The sequence below is a fragment of the Trichoderma asperellum genome, chromosome 2 (assembly GCF_020647865.1).
Source record: "Trichoderma asperellum chromosome 2, complete sequence".
Lineage (NCBI taxonomy): Eukaryota > Fungi > Ascomycota > Sordariomycetes > Hypocreales > Hypocreaceae > Trichoderma > Trichoderma asperellum.
In genome coordinates, this window is record NC_089416.1 from 166,175 (window position 1) to 185,618 (window position 19,444).

General features: G+C 41.6%; 6 protein-coding genes across 6 annotated transcripts; 3 read left to right on the top strand and 3 right to left on the bottom strand.

The window, feature by feature from the left end:
• Positions 1–881: 881 nt before the first annotated feature.
• On the bottom strand, positions 882–1,800 carry TrAFT101_002355 (putative secondary metabolism biosynthetic enzyme; the record flags this gene model as incomplete). The annotated part of the gene is made up of 4 exons (XM_024903388.2): positions 882–957; positions 1,012–1,154; positions 1,211–1,672; positions 1,729–1,800. 4 exons carry the CDS (start codon positions 1,798–1,800, stop codon positions 882–884), a joined length of 753 nt encoding a protein of 250 aa, XP_024763433.2.
• Positions 1,801–4,725: 2,925 nt separating this feature from the next.
• On the top strand, positions 4,726–5,779 carry TrAFT101_002356 (uncharacterized protein; the record flags this gene model as incomplete). The annotated part of the gene is made up of 4 exons (XM_024906361.2): positions 4,726–4,976; positions 5,025–5,200; positions 5,270–5,591; positions 5,644–5,779. The coding sequence occupies 4 exons, from the start codon at positions 4,726–4,728 to the stop codon at positions 5,777–5,779; spliced, it is 885 nt and encodes a 294-aa protein (XP_024763434.2).
• Positions 5,780–8,282: 2,503 nt separating this feature from the next.
• Positions 8,283–9,248, top strand: TrAFT101_002357 (uncharacterized protein; the record flags this gene model as incomplete). Its single annotated transcript, XM_024899512.2, has 4 exons — positions 8,283–8,433; positions 8,507–8,763; positions 8,830–9,054; positions 9,108–9,248. 4 exons carry the CDS (start codon positions 8,283–8,285, stop codon positions 9,246–9,248), a joined length of 774 nt encoding a protein of 257 aa, XP_024763435.2.
• Positions 9,249–9,664: 416 nt separating this feature from the next.
• Positions 9,665–12,936, bottom strand: CEL74A (Xyloglucanase). Its single transcript, XM_024907562.2, has 4 exons — positions 12,474–12,936; positions 11,636–12,422; positions 10,187–11,576; positions 9,665–10,108 (listed from the first exon to the last, which is right to left on the bottom strand). Exons 1-4 carry the CDS (start codon positions 12,794–12,796, stop codon positions 10,089–10,091), a joined length of 2,520 nt encoding a protein of 839 aa, XP_024763436.2. The 5' UTR covers positions 12,797–12,936; the 3' UTR covers positions 9,665–10,088.
• A 2,579-nt stretch (positions 12,937–15,515) lies between these two features.
• TrAFT101_002359 (uncharacterized protein) lies at positions 15,516–17,865 on the top strand. Its single transcript, XM_024904961.2, has 3 exons — positions 15,516–16,656; positions 16,716–17,139; positions 17,193–17,865. The coding sequence occupies exons 1-3, from the start codon at positions 15,714–15,716 to the stop codon at positions 17,824–17,826; spliced, it is 2,001 nt and encodes a 666-aa protein (XP_024763437.2). The 5' UTR covers positions 15,516–15,713; the 3' UTR covers positions 17,827–17,865.
• Positions 17,866–18,110: 245 nt separating this feature from the next.
• TrAFT101_002360 (uncharacterized protein) lies at positions 18,111–18,518 on the bottom strand (the record flags this gene model as incomplete). Its single annotated transcript, XM_024903389.2, has 1 exon — positions 18,111–18,518. The coding sequence occupies one exon, from the start codon at positions 18,516–18,518 to the stop codon at positions 18,111–18,113; it is 408 nt and encodes a 135-aa protein (XP_024763438.2).
• Positions 18,519–19,444: the final 926 nt, after the last annotated feature.

The following is a 19,444-nucleotide window of genomic DNA, read 5'->3' on the forward strand; positions in this document are numbered from 1 at the left end:
AGAAATTAGCATTTGCAATTATATTGGATCTTATGTTCAATTTATTTATATATACATGTCGTTGGCGGGCACATTACTGATCACCTCGTCCATCGCGTTGTCCCTTTTGGGTCGTCGCTGAAGATGTGTTGGTCAGCTATTTAGCTGACTTAAAAATCTGAATTATCTGAAGATCCGGAACGCTTAAAAAAACAAAGGAGATACATCTTCTATATCGATCTGTAATAGTAAGTACAATCATTATGCGACGGTTTATCCGGTATCCAAGCAGGCGTATTAGGGCCCCAAAAAAGCGGGGCTCGCAGAAGGAAGTTCTTACACCTTCAACCACTATAATGCAGGGCTTTCTACTATAATACAGCGCGTATATACCGGAGCACAGCGCTTGTCCACTATATTACAGCACGCACGCATCCGCTATATTTTAGGGTTTATTCGCTATAATGTAATGTATATTCGCTATAATGCAGCGATAATTTACTATAATATAATATGGTTATGGTATAATCGCATTTATTTATTAAACTATATTTATATTCAATTATATCAATTGTAGTTTTATATGTACTCTTTAAACTGCCTACTTTCATTCTTTATCTATATGTATATTAACTGTAAATAATATAATTCTACCTTTTCAGATGCCTAATATATCCGCTTAAATACTGGATAAGCCGTTCTGTATTAGTTTGTCGCAGTTGGTTTCGAACATTTTTACATTTCAGCTGCCTCAACACATGCACATGGAACTCATCAAGACTCAATAAATAAAAGAGTCTACTGATGCATATCTACTGCCAAGTTTGCTTGAGGGAAGGTAAATGAAAGTTAAGTAATTGAAGTATAAAAGTTCTATTCCATCCTTGCATATTATATATTAATTACCACGGCAGCGCATCGCCATTCCAGCTGTAGAAGTTCTTCTTCCCGGGGGTATAGGTTTGGATTACATTAACACTAGGCAAAAGGTTAATCACAATATACCTATTGGTGTAAAACGGCATGACTTACACTCCAGTGGCACTTTCCGGCACTTCAATATTTCCATAAGCGTTCATATCAGTCTTCACCAATCCAGGATGAACCAAAAGAACAGGCAAACCCTGTCGGGCCAGAACAGTGTCAAGCTCCTTTCCTAGACGATTCAAAGCAGTCTGTTTTGTATTATTAGTGAAACTTTCTCTACATGCAATATTCAATGAGTCCCTACCTTTGAAACGTTATACAGTGCTGTCGCGTCAAATCCTTTTCCAAATGCCTCTTCGTGAACCGCAGTAATCTCATCGGCCAGCTGCATAGAAGCAAACGAGGAAGAAAGGAAGACCAGAGACTTCCTCTCGTATTTGGACTTCAATAAAAGCGGCACGAACGCAACAGCAACGTGGTACGCGCCATAAACATTCGTAGTCATGTTCTCAATCAAAGGCTGAGCGCCCACGTCAAGCAGATTTCCAAATCCACTCAAAACGCCAGAATTGTAAATCACAACATCTAGAGACCCAATTTTTTGTCCAATTTTAGCAGCAGCCTGGAGAACAGAATTTGAGTCATCTGCATCAACAGCCACAATCTGAATTCTTCCTTTGTTTGAGTCGGAAAGAGCCTGAAGCTCAGTTGCCTTATCGGGGTTTCTGGCAGTGGCAAAAACAGTGGCTTGGGGGTAAGCAGACAACTACAGGTTACGTTAGCCTATGTAATAGTATATCAGACGTAATAATATGAACTTACCACCTGTTTCACTATGCCCAGGCCAATGCCACGCGAGCCACCAATAACAATGATTGACTTTGCTTCGGACATCTTGGCTAGATAGACTAAGATGATTCAAAAGTTTAAACTGGTTTTTTGTTTTTGTTATGAGCCTAGTATATAGTACGACTTGATAGAGTGATGTATCTGTATTTGAGTTTCCAGGAACCATTAAATACTATTATTTTTGAACCACTTAATACTCTTGTGACTTCTATGGATGTCTACGTCTATTATAAATAGCAATGTTGCTGAATTGGCAAATGATCTAGAACGTGGCACAATAATTTATAATTCGCTACACTATAATTAAGCTATGAGCCACTAAGTCATCTAGAATAGGAAAATTATTGGCCTATTTCCTAGCTCTTTTTCCAGTTAGCATTTTGATAAATTGCCCAACTATTACTCCGTATTGATTTCAAATTTGTTACTCAGCGCCATTCAAGAAGTGGGGGATGCGCCAGCAATTGCCAAAAGTGGGAAAACATGGCATCCCGTAAGAGGAAATCTTCAATTTACTACAACAAGGCACCGATGTTAGTAGCGTGCCTGAAATTACTAGACGTCATCGCTGCGATGTAAATGAAATTTGCGCGGTAAGGTTTATGCGTAGAAGAGTGAAAACAGAAGTTCTGGTACCTTGGTACAGTTGAAAATCAACGTCATCTTTATTATAGGATGCGCACTGAAGGCATCAAATTGGATGCTGAATGGCTCCCAAGAAACAATCGAGAAATTCACATCGAATTTGCAAATATACAACATTTTTGGCGCATTCTTTTCTTCTAATGCAATATCTATGAGTAAAGTACTGCTAGGAGCCTCGTGTGCAGAGAATACAGAATTATGAAAAAGCTACATGCTAATGTTTAGCAACAGTGCATATCGCAATAACGCGTATCTTATAAGCCACACATCAAGAACAATGATTACAAATTGCTAATCCAATTGATTGCCATGGGTAACACTAAAAAAGAAGAGGCTACTCTCATAATGTTGCTTGAAACGTGGTTAACAGGTGATGATAAAATAGGTACTGTAGCCGCCTTGACACGCGCTACCGAGTTGGAAAAGCGGCTTCTTCCGTCAGATGATTACTATTCAATCTCAACTAAGAGCTGCTTAGAAATTATACCTCGGTGCGAATTTCCGTAAGAGGTTGTTGGAGGAAACAATATTTCGAAAGGAAGAACATATATCCACCTTATTCATTGTGTTTATATTCCCTGTATGGAAACTCTTCAGCAGACGTTGGGGACACATTTTTTTGTCCGTCTTTTCGCAGCGCGATGAGATGTATAACATGCGAAAGACATTTGGCGCAGCACTGAATCATTGGTTGTTATATTTACTGGACGATGTGAACCAAAATTTTCTTCGTCATATGAAGTACTTGTTCTTATTATCTCGTTCTTGTGCTGTCCTCTATTCTTGCTTATCATGCCTACCCTAGAATAATTTCCAGGTTATGTGAACTGCTAGCTCTTAAGCGGTCAATAGGGCACACCATTTGTTCGTTTAGCAAAGTAGACTTCGTTCTCATGAATAAGGCATTTAGTAGGCATCCGACCTACTCCAGCTACATAGCAGGCAGCATGCAGCTTTGAGTGGCTAGTCAGGAATGAATGTGGTTCCCACCACTCAATAGCGCTCCTAGTAAATTGCGTTTATGACGTTTTCCTTAGTTCCCCTAGCAGAACGAGACAAATAACAGAGAGCGTGCGTTTACTCGAGTAATTCGTTACACACTGTGCGCTGCGAGAGGAGTTTCGCATAATCTAGATCCTGATGCATGATTAAACTGTCTCATATCCGTTTAGAGTAATGCGTTCCGAATGGATGTGAGAAAAAAAAACAAATGCTCGTTTACGGAGAAAATTAATCATTAATAAATAGCGATACGGCATACGTACAGGTAAGCTAAGAAAGGGTGATAGCGCAGCTGATCAAGATAAAGATTGAGTTTAGCATACATAGAAATGGAATCTTCGTGCAAGTTATATACAGACTTTTGGCATAGCGCTGTACTAAAGAAAGTGGGCGCGTAATATTTTGATTCGTTGGTAACGGCATGCAAGCTTTTGAGAATGCAATATTAATTGCAAGCTGATTGTAGCTATGCATGTAGCAAAGTAGGAAAAGAGAAACGGGGTGAATAGATCATTATTTACAAGTAGACCGTCATGTATTCATCGACAGCATATCCAATATATAGCTCTAAGCACTAATGGTTATCTTTTTAGACACCATGGAGTAATTTACATCTGAAAGGCCAGTTACTCAGCAAACAATCACTATTTGTAAAATTCTACTCGTCAAATGTTACAGAAGATCAACATGCGTCCGCGAGCAATAATTCTCACCAGAAGTCCTTAAAATATCTCGTGGTTGGCTAGCAAAGTTTTGGTGGTCTGGCCTTTCTGACGAATGCACCACTGGCTGGTGAAAACAGGTAATATATATTAAATCGTTGTAGCGTAGAGCGCGAAATGACATTATAGCTGGGTTTTGGTCTTTAGAATTATATATATTCTGACAGCCCCTCATTTACCTCTTAATACGCTCCGACTAAGAAATCAATGGCATATTCGGTATTCACAGCTAATACAAAAGCATTCCATTTTAGTTTTTACTGTCTAAATTACATAGAAAACCGCTTAAGCAGCAATACGGTGCTCAACGTACACTGGCTTGGCGAAGCAGAATAAATACAGTAAGAATTAGCTAAGCGCTAATAAACATTGACAAAACAGTTCATCTATAGATTATTTGCAAAAATACAGGCAATGTTTCTTTAAGTTGCAGCCACTGAACCTAGATGTGACTGTAAGAATATAGGTTTCTGATTCTGTAATGCTATACGAACTATTGTTTATAAAAGGAACAGCTTTCTCTTTAATGCCATCTGTAAAGTCGCATGTCCTCTTAACTAAAACGCAACAGCGTTAGGATACATCACCACAGCTTTTCAGTATGTCTGGAAAAGGCTACCTGGACAACACTGCCCTACACGCGCAGGCAAAATGGCGATCAGCCCTCCTCACATACCCTGGAAATCTGCAAGAAGCTTTACGAGAAGCGCAAAAAGACCCTAAGAAAACTATGTTTGGCATTGCTCAAGGTATCCCTAGCTCTTTTTTAACAAAGGTTTATGCTTCTGTAAGGCCAGATTTTGTTTGGATTGATGTTGAGCATGGCATGTTTGATCGAATAGTACTTCACGAGTACGAACACTCTTATCCACGATGAGGAGAGAGCACTAACTCGAACAGCGCTATTCATGCAGCACAGCATCATTCAGAAGGCAAAACAATGGCCTTAGTTAGGGTACCCAAAGAAGACGAATGGGCTTTAACTACGGCTTTGGACGCTGGCGCAGCTGGCATTATTATCCCTCACAGTGAAAGTAAAGAGGAAGTTCAAGAGTTCATGAAGAAAATATATTACCGTAAGTGTGGATATAATAAAAACAAGATATTCAAGAGCCACACCAGCTGACCGCATCTAAATTCACAAGCTCCTCTTGGCAATCGCTCATTTAGTCCGTGGATTTTTACTCCTGGCATTTCAGATGCTTCGTTATATCCAGACGATGCATTCAATATGAAAACATCAAATGAACATGTCGCTGTAATTCCCCAAATAGAGAGTGTACAAGGAATCTCGAATGTTGAAGAGATTGCTTCAATACCTGGTGTCTCAGCGCTCATGTTCGGGCCCGGCGATTTCATGGCAGATGCAGGGGTACCACTATCTCTAGGCGAACCTCATCCTACGCTTCTTTCTGCTATGGAGAGTATGTCAAAGGCAAGCAAAAAATACAACGTGCCGCTATGGGGGTAAGCAAATGCCCAGTAATGAAAGCATCCATCAAATGTTAACTCAACCTAGTGCTGCTACGAACCTCGATATGGTTCCACAGATGATTGAATCAGGCTATCGTGCAATTATGGTTCTGGATGTGTGGTCAATTGCCAATATGATAAAGACCACGATTGAGAAAGCGAAGGAGTCAATTACAATTTAAGCATCAATTTTGTTGGATCTAGAGTGTGTATTGCCTTTTCAGGCCTTTATTATATGTCAGTACATTCTTTTCCTTCTCTTTTTTTGTAGTCTTTATTTTTTCTAATTATATATACTAGAGTCACCATATTCAACTGGATTCTTTTATGTATTCTTGTCAAGAGATTATTTACAATTTTCCCATATGCCGAAGCCGCAATTAGTAATGCAGATGAAGCGCTAGAAGCGTGGTTTGATGACATATTGGTTAAGAACGCACACGGCCTGTTGGTAGCCAAACTCCTGCTTTTCATGCATCTTTTTATATTATCCCACTGACATTGACGGCCTCTTCTAAACCACAATCAATATCATACTGGACGTCATTATCTTCCTGGTGCCATTTATCTCCTGTATTTAATATCCTCTAGCAATAACGAACATTCGACTTCGAAATAAACACTTTTTGCAATTTACCGAAACTTATTGGAGAAACTCAGGTATAAGAGAAAGTTTTACTGGAGAGTTATATCCAGATACGGCTTTCTATACCAACAATCATAATGCACCTTACTCAGCGGAGCTGACCTAGTATGGGTAAACTTAAGTACTACAGTAAGTTGAATCGAGCTTCCCAAAGCCAAAATAAAGAAACAGGGGGCCATTTCTTCAAAAGAGAAACTGCGTGGCTGATAAGAAGTGATCCACCAGCGACATATCCTTCGGGTCGACATCGTTTACAGACGGACAGCATCAAGCATTGAACGGTTAGAAACTAGAAGTGCTTGGTAAATTTGAAAATGAACCCTATATGGGAAACTCCTATTTATATCTCATGGAGAACGATGACACCAGACCAAGACTCAAACCTCTTGAGTTTTGCATTCAATGTGCGAAAGCGGAGGCAAGTCCAGTGGATATAATTGCTACCTAGCTATCTTTGCTCACGAACAACAGGATTTGGAAAGTCAATATTAAAAGAGCTTTTATCTCGGTCGGAGAATTGAGGATGAACAAGTTAGTAATATAAATAAAGAACGGCACAACAATAGAGCTATTAATCTCGTGTATTCTCCTTAACTTTTAACTAAATTATGGGCGATTTTATTGTTGGGGCTTTTTTTTAAGAGTAACTGGAATAAAAGTCCATTGTAAATGCAAAAGCTGCCTTCATAAAGTATTATTGTATAAGTTGCTAACTCCTCTCTTCAAAGCATGGTTTCATCAAACTTGGGAGAATACTTTTGTAGCTCATGCTCCGAAAAGGTCAAGTCTGACTAATTGTCAGAGTTGATTATAATGCTCTCTGGGGGTAGTGAGAGGGAAAATATAACCATAGTACTTAATTAACTAGCGCTATAAAATAAAGAGGTCTTGCGTGTTAAATTTGCATTTCTTTTCCTTTACTTTATATTAAATTTATGGGAATGCTTTTGCAATAGTAACTTTTGAAGCAAGAAAATGCAAAGAAAAAAAAGATGAAAAAAAAAAAAAAAAGAAAAAATCTTGTTATTACCTTTGATGTTTTGAGTCACAAATACGTAAATTGTAGAGTTGTAAGATGAGGTTCAGCTTTCTCCGGACTTTAGAACAAAGCTGCTGATTAGTAATTAATAAATGTTAGTTGAGAAAAATAAGCTAGTGCCCGCATATTGAAAGTCCGTTAAGCATGCACTAAGTGATAAAACTAAAAATTGTTGTAGATTGATCCCTTGAAGTATTTATCATGTAAATTCCAGAAATAAGTAAAGTTCCAGTAAAATTTGCAACTCTAATGTTATATACATCTCTCGCAACGGTTATATTCTCCAATTCGTCGTGTTACAAAACCCATGCCTTGTGCATGGTCAAAGAATTATAGCACCATTGCTGCCGCATTCATGCAGCGATATCTCCGTATTTAGTGTTAGTAACTCTCTTTTTTACTATTCAATGACTACCTACTTCCAGATATCTACAAGCGCCTTGTTAGTAATAGTCCGTTCCACGCACGTACTCATATGAAATCTTTCCCTCTCGGGCAGGAGGAAAAATTATATGGCGACTGCTCATTGTAAATCTCTTAGATATAACGAAATCGAGTGAGCCGTAAAAGGACCGAAGTGCCGAAATGATTCAAGCTCCTTCTACTTTAGGGGTCTCTCGTACTAGTACTAGTTTAAACTCCCCCAGATACGGCAAACACGGCAAATCGTTATTATCCACCAATAATTGTACCCCATGATGAATGAAGCATCAAGAGATATCTTGCAGCTAAGTTACCTATTCAAGCTCATTTACTAGAAGGATCGTATGAAAAGTATTAGAAAGACAGTTACAGATTTAGAACGTAATTACTCTTTCCTTGGTTGACTTAGACCGGTCCACTCACCATTAAATATAGCTATGTGCTCATGACATCTAATTATATAAAGGACAACCATTTCCACGTTTGAGATTTATACACTGTCTTCTATTCTTCACATTATCATCTTACAATTACCTAAAGGCAAAGTAAAGGTATCAAAATGCATTTCAGACTCGCCATGCCCTTGGGTTTCGCTAGCTTAGCGCTAGCTGTTTCCAATCCCTCAAGCCAGAAAGTCACCAGCTCGGCAGCTTTCAGCAGCGGAGCTGGAAACAACAATAATGCCAATATTTACGACGGCACTGGAAATGCTGGAACGGACACTTACAGTAATTCTCCACCTGCGATCTTATCTTTCACTACAGTTAGACTTTCGAATGCAAAAATGCTAATACTTTACAGGGTGCTATTATGGTGGCTGGGAAAACTTCCCTCCCGTTTCCGAATGGATAGAGTTCGATGCAATGTGGAACTACTCAAAAAATGCTATGGCGGAGTCGTGTGCCGACTTAGGGATTGGATCGTGCTCAAATGGCGCTGGCGCTTTTGGAGCTGGTAACAGCGGAGAGCAGACTGGCCTAATTTGGAATGCCATCCAGCAAGTTGCCCAAACTTCTTTGGTTGACCATAGATTCATTCTGGCAACAATTTTGCAAGAGGTACTTTTCTTCCCATTCATAAACTAGACTACCAATTTTTGTTTCCATCTACTAACGCTGACAAAGTCCATTGGCTGTGTCAATGTTTGCCCGACTACCAACCCAGATCCTTCTCAGCCAGATAACCCCGGCTTGATGCAGTCTGATGGTGGAGTAACATTTGTAGGAAATTCAGCCAGTAATTCAGCTCAACAATCTAGTATAACTCAAATGGTTATCGATGGAACCCAGGGAACCGCCCTTGGCGATGGCCTTGTTCAGTGCATAAATCAATATGGAAATATCTACGAAGTAAGCTATTTACTGAAAACTGATCCACACAAGTGCTGACCATTAATGATTAGGCTGCTCGCTGCTATAACTCGGGCTCAGTTGACAGCGGAAATTTGAACGATGGCGAGGGTGCTACAAATTCATATGTGAATGACATTGCCAATCGGATGACTGGCTGGCTCTACTCCGACAGCAAATTCAACCAATGTTAAATTCCATATTCAAGGTATATATTACAAAGTCCAGGTGTACATAAATCACATTATAGTTTCTGTATATATTCAAAATCTTAGAATACGTGAAGCATATATTTATATACATATCCTATTCAACACTTTCGCTCGCTATATCTTAATGTTCGAGGTATGCATGCATGCAGTGGTCATTCAGTCCATATACTCAACCACACCTGCACAAATAGTTATTACAATACACGTTTTGCCATGACAGGGTCAACAACCAAAGTCAGTCTTTGGAAACTCCAGTCATCATATACCAGCTTTGAAGTAGAAAAGTTCAAAAACTTTTAGTCTTTGAATCCATAAAGCAAAATCTTCACTCTTCAAGCGCATTATTACACTGTAAAATATGCCAAGAATGAGTGACCAGTTGTACCCAAAATTAGCAAGAGAAGTCTGCAGTAACTGCACTTGCTTTCATGCTTTAGTCATACCTGCTGCGCATGTAAGATTTCGAGGACATGGTTCTTCGCTTATCTGCCATACCTTAAAAAATCCATCTTTAACAAGGAAGCATAATTGGGAACTGTGCTGATTCTTTGCAATGGGCTATTCAAATATAAGCATTGGACTATGCACCTTCCTAAACGGGAAGTTGCTAGGATACCTCAACGAATACGAATAACATTGAGGCTTTTCGGACATTTACTAAAGTGAATGGTCATCGTATGCACTGTAATGGAACATCTGTACCTCTGAACATATGCTGCTTGCACGATAAAGGTTAGCTACTGGTATATAGGGGTATTTTCCACGTTGAATACTAAGTTTAATTATATCTAGTATCACAAGATGGATGCAAGCTCATTCTATTTAAACGCATTGTGAGTAATCTATGTAAGTCAAATTAGTAATCTTTTTCCATTGGAGGATAATCTATTGGAGCAGAAGAGATAGAGCCATTCGCTTACAATCATTTTGCGCTTGGCAAGTATACGGTGACACGCATTGTGTCGGGCCTGTCCAGCCAATGCCCCCGCACTGAGCGTAATGCTGTGCAAGACCTGATCCTGTAGGGCTGGACGACGAGCTAGTACGAGTCGATGAGATCACAGTCGACGTCTGGGTAGTCGACACAGTTGATGATTTAAGTGTGGTGCTGCTTCTAGCGGTGGTGGTGCTGCTAGTCTTACTCGAGGAGGAAGAGCTTCCACCTGTGCCACCGCTAATTGTGCCCTGAGCATAGAAGACACCACGACCGTTGGTACCGACATAAACCTGACCAGAGACGCTGGCACTACCCGCTAGCTTGGCACCATCAATGGCGCCGAAGCCCTGGGTGCCACCTTGAATATCAGTCCAGGTTGCGCCGTTATCTGCACTGGCATAGAGGCGGTTGCCAGCTGAACCGGTACCGAAGGCATACAGATTCCAGTTCGATCCGGAGCCGAGGCCAAGAGCAATCTGGTAAGTGTTAGTAAGAGCAGTGGACACCTGAGCGAACGTCGTGCCCGAGTCAGTCGAACGGAAGATGCCAGCATCAGTGGAAACATATAAAGTGCCCGCGGTTGTTGGGTGGGCAATAATGTCCCGGATAGAGGTGGCGCTACCCAGTTTTGGCCCAGCTGTAAAGCTGCTACCGGTATTATTGCTGACATAAAATGTCGATGCGTATCCAGCATAGAAGAGACTGTTTGTCTTCTTGTCTGCGGCGATCACGGCAGCTGCGGGCAAACTGGAGACTGAGGTGAAGCTACCCTGGTATTGGGATCGCTGCACACCCGTTGATCCTGTCGACCACAGGATTGTATCAGCGTTGGCTGAATAGGCTACAGTGCCGCCATTCATGTTTGTGTCAGCGCCGTAGTCAATGTTCCATGTTACACCGCCATCCGATGATATTGCAACCTGTTGAGTGCCAGCAGTGTTGCCGACTCGGACAACATTTTTGACTGAGTTACCTGCGTAGTCAACGCTTGTCGAGGTCGTCCATGTTGGAGTCGACCAGACTGTCTGCGGAGAAGTACCAAGGCTACTCGCGCTTGTGAAAGTGTAGCCATTCTCATCTCCAAGCGCCACTAACAGCTCGCTCCCGCCAGGTGCAGAGGCTAGGCCTTGGATAGCAGTCTCTTCGATGCCATCTGCGAGCGACTGAATTGTCACATTGTGAATTGTATCCCACTTAGTCAAATCATGACCACCGAAGATCGTCATGCCAGTACCGTAGAGCCAGTGATTACTGTCCAGTGGATCAATCTCAAGTGACTCGATCATCCAGCCAAGACGCTTGATAATTCCGCCAGGTGGAGTTTCGCTGGTTACGTCGATGAAATCATTTTTAATCCATGGGGCTAAGGGAGTCTTAAAATCGGTCAGTGGCTATTGTTTAATAATAGGATACAGCATCAATGTTAGCTTACCGAGATGCTATAATAATAAGTCATGGCAGGATAGCTAGCCCATGCCCACAGAGGGCTCCAAGTCGCCCCTGAATCATTGGAACGGAATAACTGAGCATCTGGCCACCAAGAATTCAGTGAAGCGACGACAAGTGTTCCTGGTTTTTGCATATCAAGACCGAGACCGCCAAAGCCAAAGTAGAGATCTGACCCGCTCACAGGAGTTATGTCTTTCCACGTCCCAGCTGTGATATCGTATCTCCATACCGACCCAGATGTGCCGTCATATGGTCCCGTACCATCAGAATAGGTCAGGTACAAAGCTTTTTCTGTTGGCTGGAGTTTGGCTTTATGGGGAAAGTATCTACCTGGCTGTCCAGGGACGGCAGTCCATGTGGAGCCGGCATTTGTGCTCACGTATACTGAAGCAGTTATGTTATCAGCAGTACCAACAAATATCCGCGACGTCGCGCCACCAGTAGTGTCACTAGTTGAGTCAAATGTCACCCATAACAGTCCCTGTTTGTCGCTATTGTAACCAGTAGTATCACTCGGGTCTGGTACAAACGGGCCCGTGTCTGTAAATGATGCTACCTTTGAAAAGGTGACACCACCGTCTATAGATTTCCACAGACCATTTCCAGACCGAGCCCCAAAGTAGATAATATTGGAGTTGGCTGGATCAACAGCTAGGCGCTCTCCAGTGCCACGTCCCGGCATGTTACCTCCGACTTTAAATGTCAGGTTGCTGAAGGACCAGGTTGCACCACGGTCCGACGACCTAATAATAGCACCATTATTGGGATCCCTGTAGACGTGTCAGAGTTATCAACCCTTGGCCTGGGTAAATTGTACGAACCAGCTGTTAGTATACATGCCTACCGCAGCGTATATCTTCTCGTCATTCTGGGGATCGAGAGCAACGGCATCAATGCCCCAATTATGCCAGCTGGCATCATTAGCAATGCCATCCGTAATGGCAGTCCAAGAATCATCAGAATTCAAGCGATAGAGGCCGCCGATATCTGCTCGGGCATAAGCTACGCCTTTTGTTTTGGGGTGAAAGACGATTCCAGGAATAAAACCGCCACCGCCACCAATTTTAACATTCTTCCACGAAAATGAGGCCTGAACAGGGATAGCTGCTCCGAGGAAGAGCGCAAGTACAGAACCGTACTTCATGGCGAAGCAACGCGAAGGCTACAGCGGAAACCGGCCAACGGAGAAAACTTACAGCCAACTTAATTCATATCTCTATGATGGCGGAAAACAATGGCTTTTATATACTATCTCGGCATCTAACAAATGTGCGGCGCAACACAAACACCGTCAGCATAGGTAAGGTGTAACAATTGCCTAATATATTTTTCACATAGCGACATTTGATATATCCTTATAGGCTAGAATCCAAATCCGCCAGTTGCATATGTTTTGGATGGATAGAAGTTAGAGATTAATATAGAGGATAATTGAATTATATCCGAATTGTGGACCATTGTTGTAAGGGCTCTATGCGCACCAATTACGTGAGAATCGTAAGGGTATATTAGGCTGTTAACTGCGATCGAATGCATTTATTATGTATACGTGCGTTTTGTTTCTTTAGGCTCTGATAAAAGTTTACCAATACTAACTTATAATGGAAAGCGGAATATGCTTAATAAAACTGCCGGTCTACAGAAAAACGTATCCAAGAGGCATATAATAGTTAAGTACAAGAAGCAGAAGAAGCAAAAGCTTAGAATAACTGTAAATTCATAACATTGGCCGCGTTTGGTATGGTGGATAAGGTTACGAGCTAGTCCCTTGTAATAGATCAAATCCTTTATAAGCAGCTGGCTCTGTTACAATAATTGCTACAGTTGCGATTATTGGCTTAATCTTTTGCCCTGTTTAGCTTAATGATATAACAGGTCGATTGACATAAAGAAATTGGTGAGGTGAATAACAATTTAACAATTTAATTTCGCTTAATCACACACCGAGAGACTTGAAGAAAGCATATATAATGCGTGCTACACCAGCCTTAATACCAGCTCTGCTCAAACTTAAAGACGGTTACGAATATTCACAATCTCCTCCAATCACCAACACTAGCGCTTCAACCGCAATCCAACCATATCAGAGCCAGTTACTTCCTATTCCCAGCATCAAGAAGTAGTAAAAGCAGCTAAAGATGCTGTTCAGTTTCCAAAAACTGGGTGCCAAGAAATGACTTCTCTCATTTTGCTGACCAGCTTCAAATCTTCCACAACAAAACTTTCAAGGCGTTGACATGATTTGCCTCAGATAGACAAGAAATTTTGAGACGACCATATCCAGTAATACTTCAATATCCAGAATATCAGAAGCCTCATTACTGATTCTTAGCGCTCGAATTGAGACGGTATCTTTTTCTCGGAGAAACTACTTGGGATGCATGACAGGAATACCCGAAGCTGCTCTTGAGTTTTATGGTGCTGGACGCAATGGTCTCTAGTTGGAAGAAGCCTTTGTCACTGGATTTCCCTCTAGGTGAACGAGGGCTTATTGTCTCCCAGTTAGTCAGGCTTTGAATTAAAGATCTTAATCTCAACCAGGTATTCGTTCTGCCTCCGGAAGATAGAAATTATAGGAATTGTAGGAGTCATAATGCCAAACTGCTCAACATATTGGACTGTTCCTAGGTTATGTTTGCGGCCAGCCAGTTCGAAATGATCTCGGTGTTGTATTGTTTTGGTTGGTTCTATATTGAGGTCGAGATGATCTTTAGGGCTGGGTTAAGAGTTAGAGGTAGCTACTCGTTGTAGTGAGTATGTGGCTCCACCGATGATCACAAAGTTCACTTTTCCGTGAAGGATTGTTGATAATGTGTAAGCAAGTTGTGTAAGTTCCTCGGGGGTTAAGTCAATCCATTGGTGCATCTTGGAGCTGGGAGGACAACAGCGAGGAACAATTAAAGAGTGAGAGGCGAGAAGTAGTAGAAGCAAAGAGGAAGACGTAAAATTGAAGTGATCTAGATGATTAGCATTCAACTATTCGGAAGTGTTCTGCTATAATATATACTTCATACTATATGCAATAAGGTCTGCCAATATTAGAGACCCAGTGGATATTTCCTTCTATAATATTGGTCATTATCGATATAAGCCTTCTAATCTTGACATTTTATAATTCTTCATAGTCAAGAAAAGGGGTTGGATATGAGGAGCGAATCTTAATAGGCATAGTTCCTGCGGCCTACTAGAAGGCCTATACGACCAGTTTTATGGCCAACACCTTTCGAAAGCTTCATAATCCATTTGGTAGTTGCAGAGTAGAATATCATTCGATTGCTAGATAAAGGTAGAATAGTGGATTATTAGAAGTGCCTTGCCATTTACGCCATAGTCCTTCAATATTGTCGCCCAGAGATATCAATAGCAATCGCAGAACATCGCACACCGCACGACCACTCCCTACGCTCGTTTTGTTCGCCTTGCCCCTTGGAAGTTTGCTATAGGAGTTGACCTTTATGGATTTCCTTGCTGAAGTTTTAAAGCCCATTCCTATGGTTGTTTGGGGCGGACCCCCTAGAGCATTGCGTGGTGAAGTCGTTCTTCTACGTAAGTGCTATGCTTTCACTGTTCAAAAATCTGTGCTTTGTGTTGTGAGAATGGGGCTCCTATCACCCGGTTATGATAACGTAAAGCGCATACTCGAGAAGCCGTTCTCCGAATGTGACGATGGCGACAACAGTTCGATTTGCTTTGCATTTCCTTCGGGAATTGTGCACATTACGAAGGAACTTATTACCCTCATCCTACCTTCCTTCGTGGGGTTTGTGTGATTTAAATATATTACTAAGCTGCCAAAACACAGTAAGTCCTTTTAGTTTTCGATAACAGAATTTCCTACAATATATTTCCAGTCTAAGCGATTGATAGCCGCGAATTTACATCGGCTTCCATACTTCGTATTCATGGATCATCTAGTACCTATTGTCGCGCATTGCTTTCTCTTCTCTGTGCTGAGCTGATTCGAGGTAGCGTTATCACGTGCCACTGCGTACATAGTCTAGGTCTTCAATACAGGAAATCACCCTCTGTGGCGCGTCGCGAAATTCAACCTCCATCTCCTAATGGATCAACCGCATGAAACAACATTTAACGCCGCCTTTCCACGAACTAAAAACGGTCGGTTAGTTGCTTGCGAGCCTTGCCGAAGACGGAAATATGCTTGTGATCGCTCTCTTCCAACATGTCTACGCTGCCAGCGAAGTCGGGTGAAGAAGCCTTGCAGATATGTTACGACGAACCCCCAGCATGCGCAGAGCTCTGATCACTGTTCCAATAATGCTCGAATTGTTCACCCCAAGTCCCCGCATAATAATTTGACGGTAGATCCATTACTATCAAGCAGTACATTTGAAACAGTTGAATTGATGATGCCTAATGCGCCGACCCTAAATCCACTCAATGAGAGTGAAGTTCTCAGCCGCTACGAAAGCATGCCTCCAACCCTCAGCTCTCTAGCCCATGAGAGAAACTCTTTACTAAGTGTGGACATCAGCGGATTGCAAGCAGCTTTGGATGTTCTATCTAGCTTGCCAAGTCTTGAGGCAGAACACATACTTGCTAAGCCTCATATCAATCCGTTCAATGGATGGATTCCATTGCCTACGACGCAGATATTGACCGAGCTAAGAAGTACTTATGCTTCTGCATTTCAGCAGGGCAAGAAAAGAGAGCACTTGATTGAACTAGCACTCATAATCTTCTCAAATACTGCAATAGCACTATCTGACGGCCAACATTATCCATCAGAGGAGTGGTACACATCATTCTCTGGCCCACGATTAAGATGGGAGACAATTGGGCTACTCTTCAGCAGCTGGGCTCTATATGCCCTTCAAAACAAAGAGCACATCAGTCAATATCGACCCAGAGTACTGGTGGCCAAATTCTTCAATGTAATGGAAAGCTGCATCAGATTCTGTCAATTGGCCAAATCTAGCAACATATTTCTACTCTACCTCTTATACCGGACTAGCATTGTTTCATCTATTTTGCATGGCCCTAATAGTGAATGCCCCCTTATCTCTGTCTAGCTACAATGAATAATGCTAACGAGATCATTTTAGATGCCAATTTTTGGAGGCTTCACACAGAAACGATCTCTTTAGCATGTTCTTTGCGACTTCATGCTATGCCTGATTCCTCACTAAAGGACTTTCATATTAAGAAGCAATCGGAACGCCGTCTGTTCACCGCAATATATATTCTTGATACAACAGCTGCGGCTTTCTCTGGTAAAAGTCCTATGTTAACATCGCAAGACTGCTCTACAGCTTTGCCACTGGATATCTGCGATGCCACTCTCTTACGCAAGAAGCCCAATGAGACTTCAGACCTTCTCTCGCTAGGAATTGATGACTATGGCTGGAATACTGGGGGGAAAATCTATGGCACAACAACTCTGCGAGAAAGAGGGTTGATAGCGAATCTTCGAGAGAAGATTTTGGTTATTGCTCTAAATAAAAGACCGAAACTTTTGCCTGATTTAATGTAAGCGCATTTCATCCTCAATCTACTTGAGACTAACATTTCCCCAAACACAGCAAATTAAAGCTTAAACAAGTCTATGCTTTCAGCCAACTTCCTAGCTGGATTCAGTTATCTGATGCTGATTGTAAGCTCAAATCGCTTCAGCCTCATGTTTTGTACACCAAACTTTTCATCCGACTCGAGCACCTTCAAAATCTCCTTCTCATTGAAAGAGTATTGCACGATATTCAACCTGAAATCGCCCAAGATGAGCTGGTTGAGGTCTGTTTGGAAATTGTATCAGTTACAGTTATTTTCTGGACGCGAAATGATTGCTTGGTGGGCATGGAGGGCGACCATGAGTGGCTTATCACAGGCTATGCGGTTCCAGCTGCTGTCACTTTATGTAAAAACCTCCTTCTAGCGCACTATAAAGGCTCCTCTATGTCTTCCGCTCCTGTCTCAGCAATTATTCAACAACTGAGCTTACTTGGCGCTTTTATAGAATGGCTGATGCTTCGTGTGCCTTGCACGGATCGATGTATTAAGACAAGAAGTCTCATTTTGCAAGTCTTGGACCAAGTCCTCAACAATCCACCTCATACAACTACTGGTATATTTCAAGACAGGATATCTCGGAGATCGGCTTCTCACATAGTTCATCCCGACGAATTAGAAGATATTGATACGTTTAATTGGCTTAAATAAAGACTTGGGGGGATATATTTTGACTATTACTCAACTAGCTTCACTCAATCATGGTGATGCTTCATTTTACAGTTCGTACCATCTCGATTTTTACGCTATCCTCTATTACTGAGTGAGACGTCTTATTGTCTCACATTAATAATCAGTTTTGATTTCCTCCCCAGCCATCTTGGCGTAATTTTCTCTGGTAAATCCAAACAGCGCAACATTGCTTATCTTCTCGTTCTTACAAACAGCCATTTTTCTAGTACCCTCATACTGATATCCTGCCCGCTTTAATACTTTCATGCTCCCTTCATTTTCAGCAGTGTAGGAGCCTGCTCAAATATCCATTGACTGAATCCGGCGATGACCTCCGTCATTATGCTTTGACCCCAATAATCTGTTGATAACCAGTATCCAAGAATTTTTGTTCTTGATTCTACACCCTTCAGATGCTGCAGTCCGCAGCTACCGATAAGAGTGTTACTATCAAGAGTGCAAATTGCGAATTCAAGAGCCCCTTTTTCACTGGCAATTTTAATCCACCTTGCCGCATCCTCAAGCGTGTATGGGCTCGGAAAAGCATCTGTCATATATTGAGAGACTAGATGTGTATTCGCGCCACGAACGATTGCATCGGCGTCTGATTCATGGTACCGTCGAACGATGCTCTTGCTCAATGTTAAGATAACTTCCGAATCTTGCGCCATTATTATTGGCTGAGCAGAGGGGCTAAAGGTTTTTTTTAATTTGTTGTAGAGATAGTGAAAAATGCTCTCTACTTGTACTGAGAAATACCAACCCATATACTTTTTTGAATCCCAGTTCCCTTGATGCAATGTGAACTTTACCGTCTAGCATATTGATTCATATTGGATAAGGAATATACTGATAAATCAGCTAGTCAGTATCCATTCCGACCCCGACTCCGACTCCGGCTTGTTCTAGATTTTGATACACCATAGTATGGCATACACATAAAGCCCTTTACTCAAGAATGATCAGTTAGTTCTAGATCATTTGGCCATTTTAAGTACAGCATGTTCCTACCATGGGAAAACTGCTGGAATGTTTTTTTTCTCTAATTTTTGGTGGCAGTTGGACGACGCACATCATCTGGGCTTGGTATACCCCTGCACTTTGCACTTCCAACCCGTTGCACAATTGTCATCGTGAAAGTACAGTTTTTAGAGTCTTATAATCACATTCATGCACAAGAATTTACATCCTGGGAATACATGAGACTAGCCGCTATTGTGTAAAGATACGTATTAATAAAATGTTACTCTACTCATAAATGCGCTTAATGACTTCTGCCAACACTGAATTAGCGAGATATTTCAGGGAGTACAGTGCAGAACGTACGCGCACACGACCCAAAACGACGAAATAAAAAAACGTCGAAAATCCAGTGAGTGATGAATCAACAATCGCATTATACAAGCATTATGATGGTAGGCACGTTCTCTGATACTCGCTCATGTGCCGCCAGCACGAAGTACAATTTGTGTGTAATCTCGCCCAGTCAAGTGATTGCTCCATAGAACTTCGGCTTTTGCAGAGCTATGGGTTTAGCAAAACAAAAAGATTTTTTAGCGAGGTGAAAAAGGGGAAAAAATATAAATATGAACATGAA

Excerpts from the sequence above, each read along its gene's own strand:
- CEL74A (XM_024907562.2), bottom strand. The coding sequence starts at position 12,796 with ATGAAGTACGGTTCTGTACTTGCGCTCTTCCTCGGAGCAGCTATCCCT. Across the intron at positions 12,423-12,473 it reads GGCATGTATACTAACAGCTG|GGATCCCAATAATGGTGCTA; the intron begins GTTCGTACAATT and ends ACACGTCTACAG. Across the intron at positions 11,577-11,635 it reads CTTATTATTATAGCATCTCG|ACTCCCTTAGCCCCATGGAT; the intron begins GTAAGCTAACAT and ends ACCGATTTTAAG.
- TrAFT101_002359 (XM_024904961.2), top strand. The coding sequence starts at position 15,714 with ATGGATCAACCGCATGAAACAACATTTAACGCCGCCTTTCCACGAACT. Across the intron at positions 16,657-16,715 it reads TATTTTGCATGGCCCTAATA|ATGCCAATTTTTGGAGGCTT; the intron begins GTGAATGCCCCC and ends AGATCATTTTAG. Across the intron at positions 17,140-17,192 it reads AAACTTTTGCCTGATTTAAT|CAAATTAAAGCTTAAACAAG; the intron begins GTAAGCGCATTT and ends CCCCAAACACAG.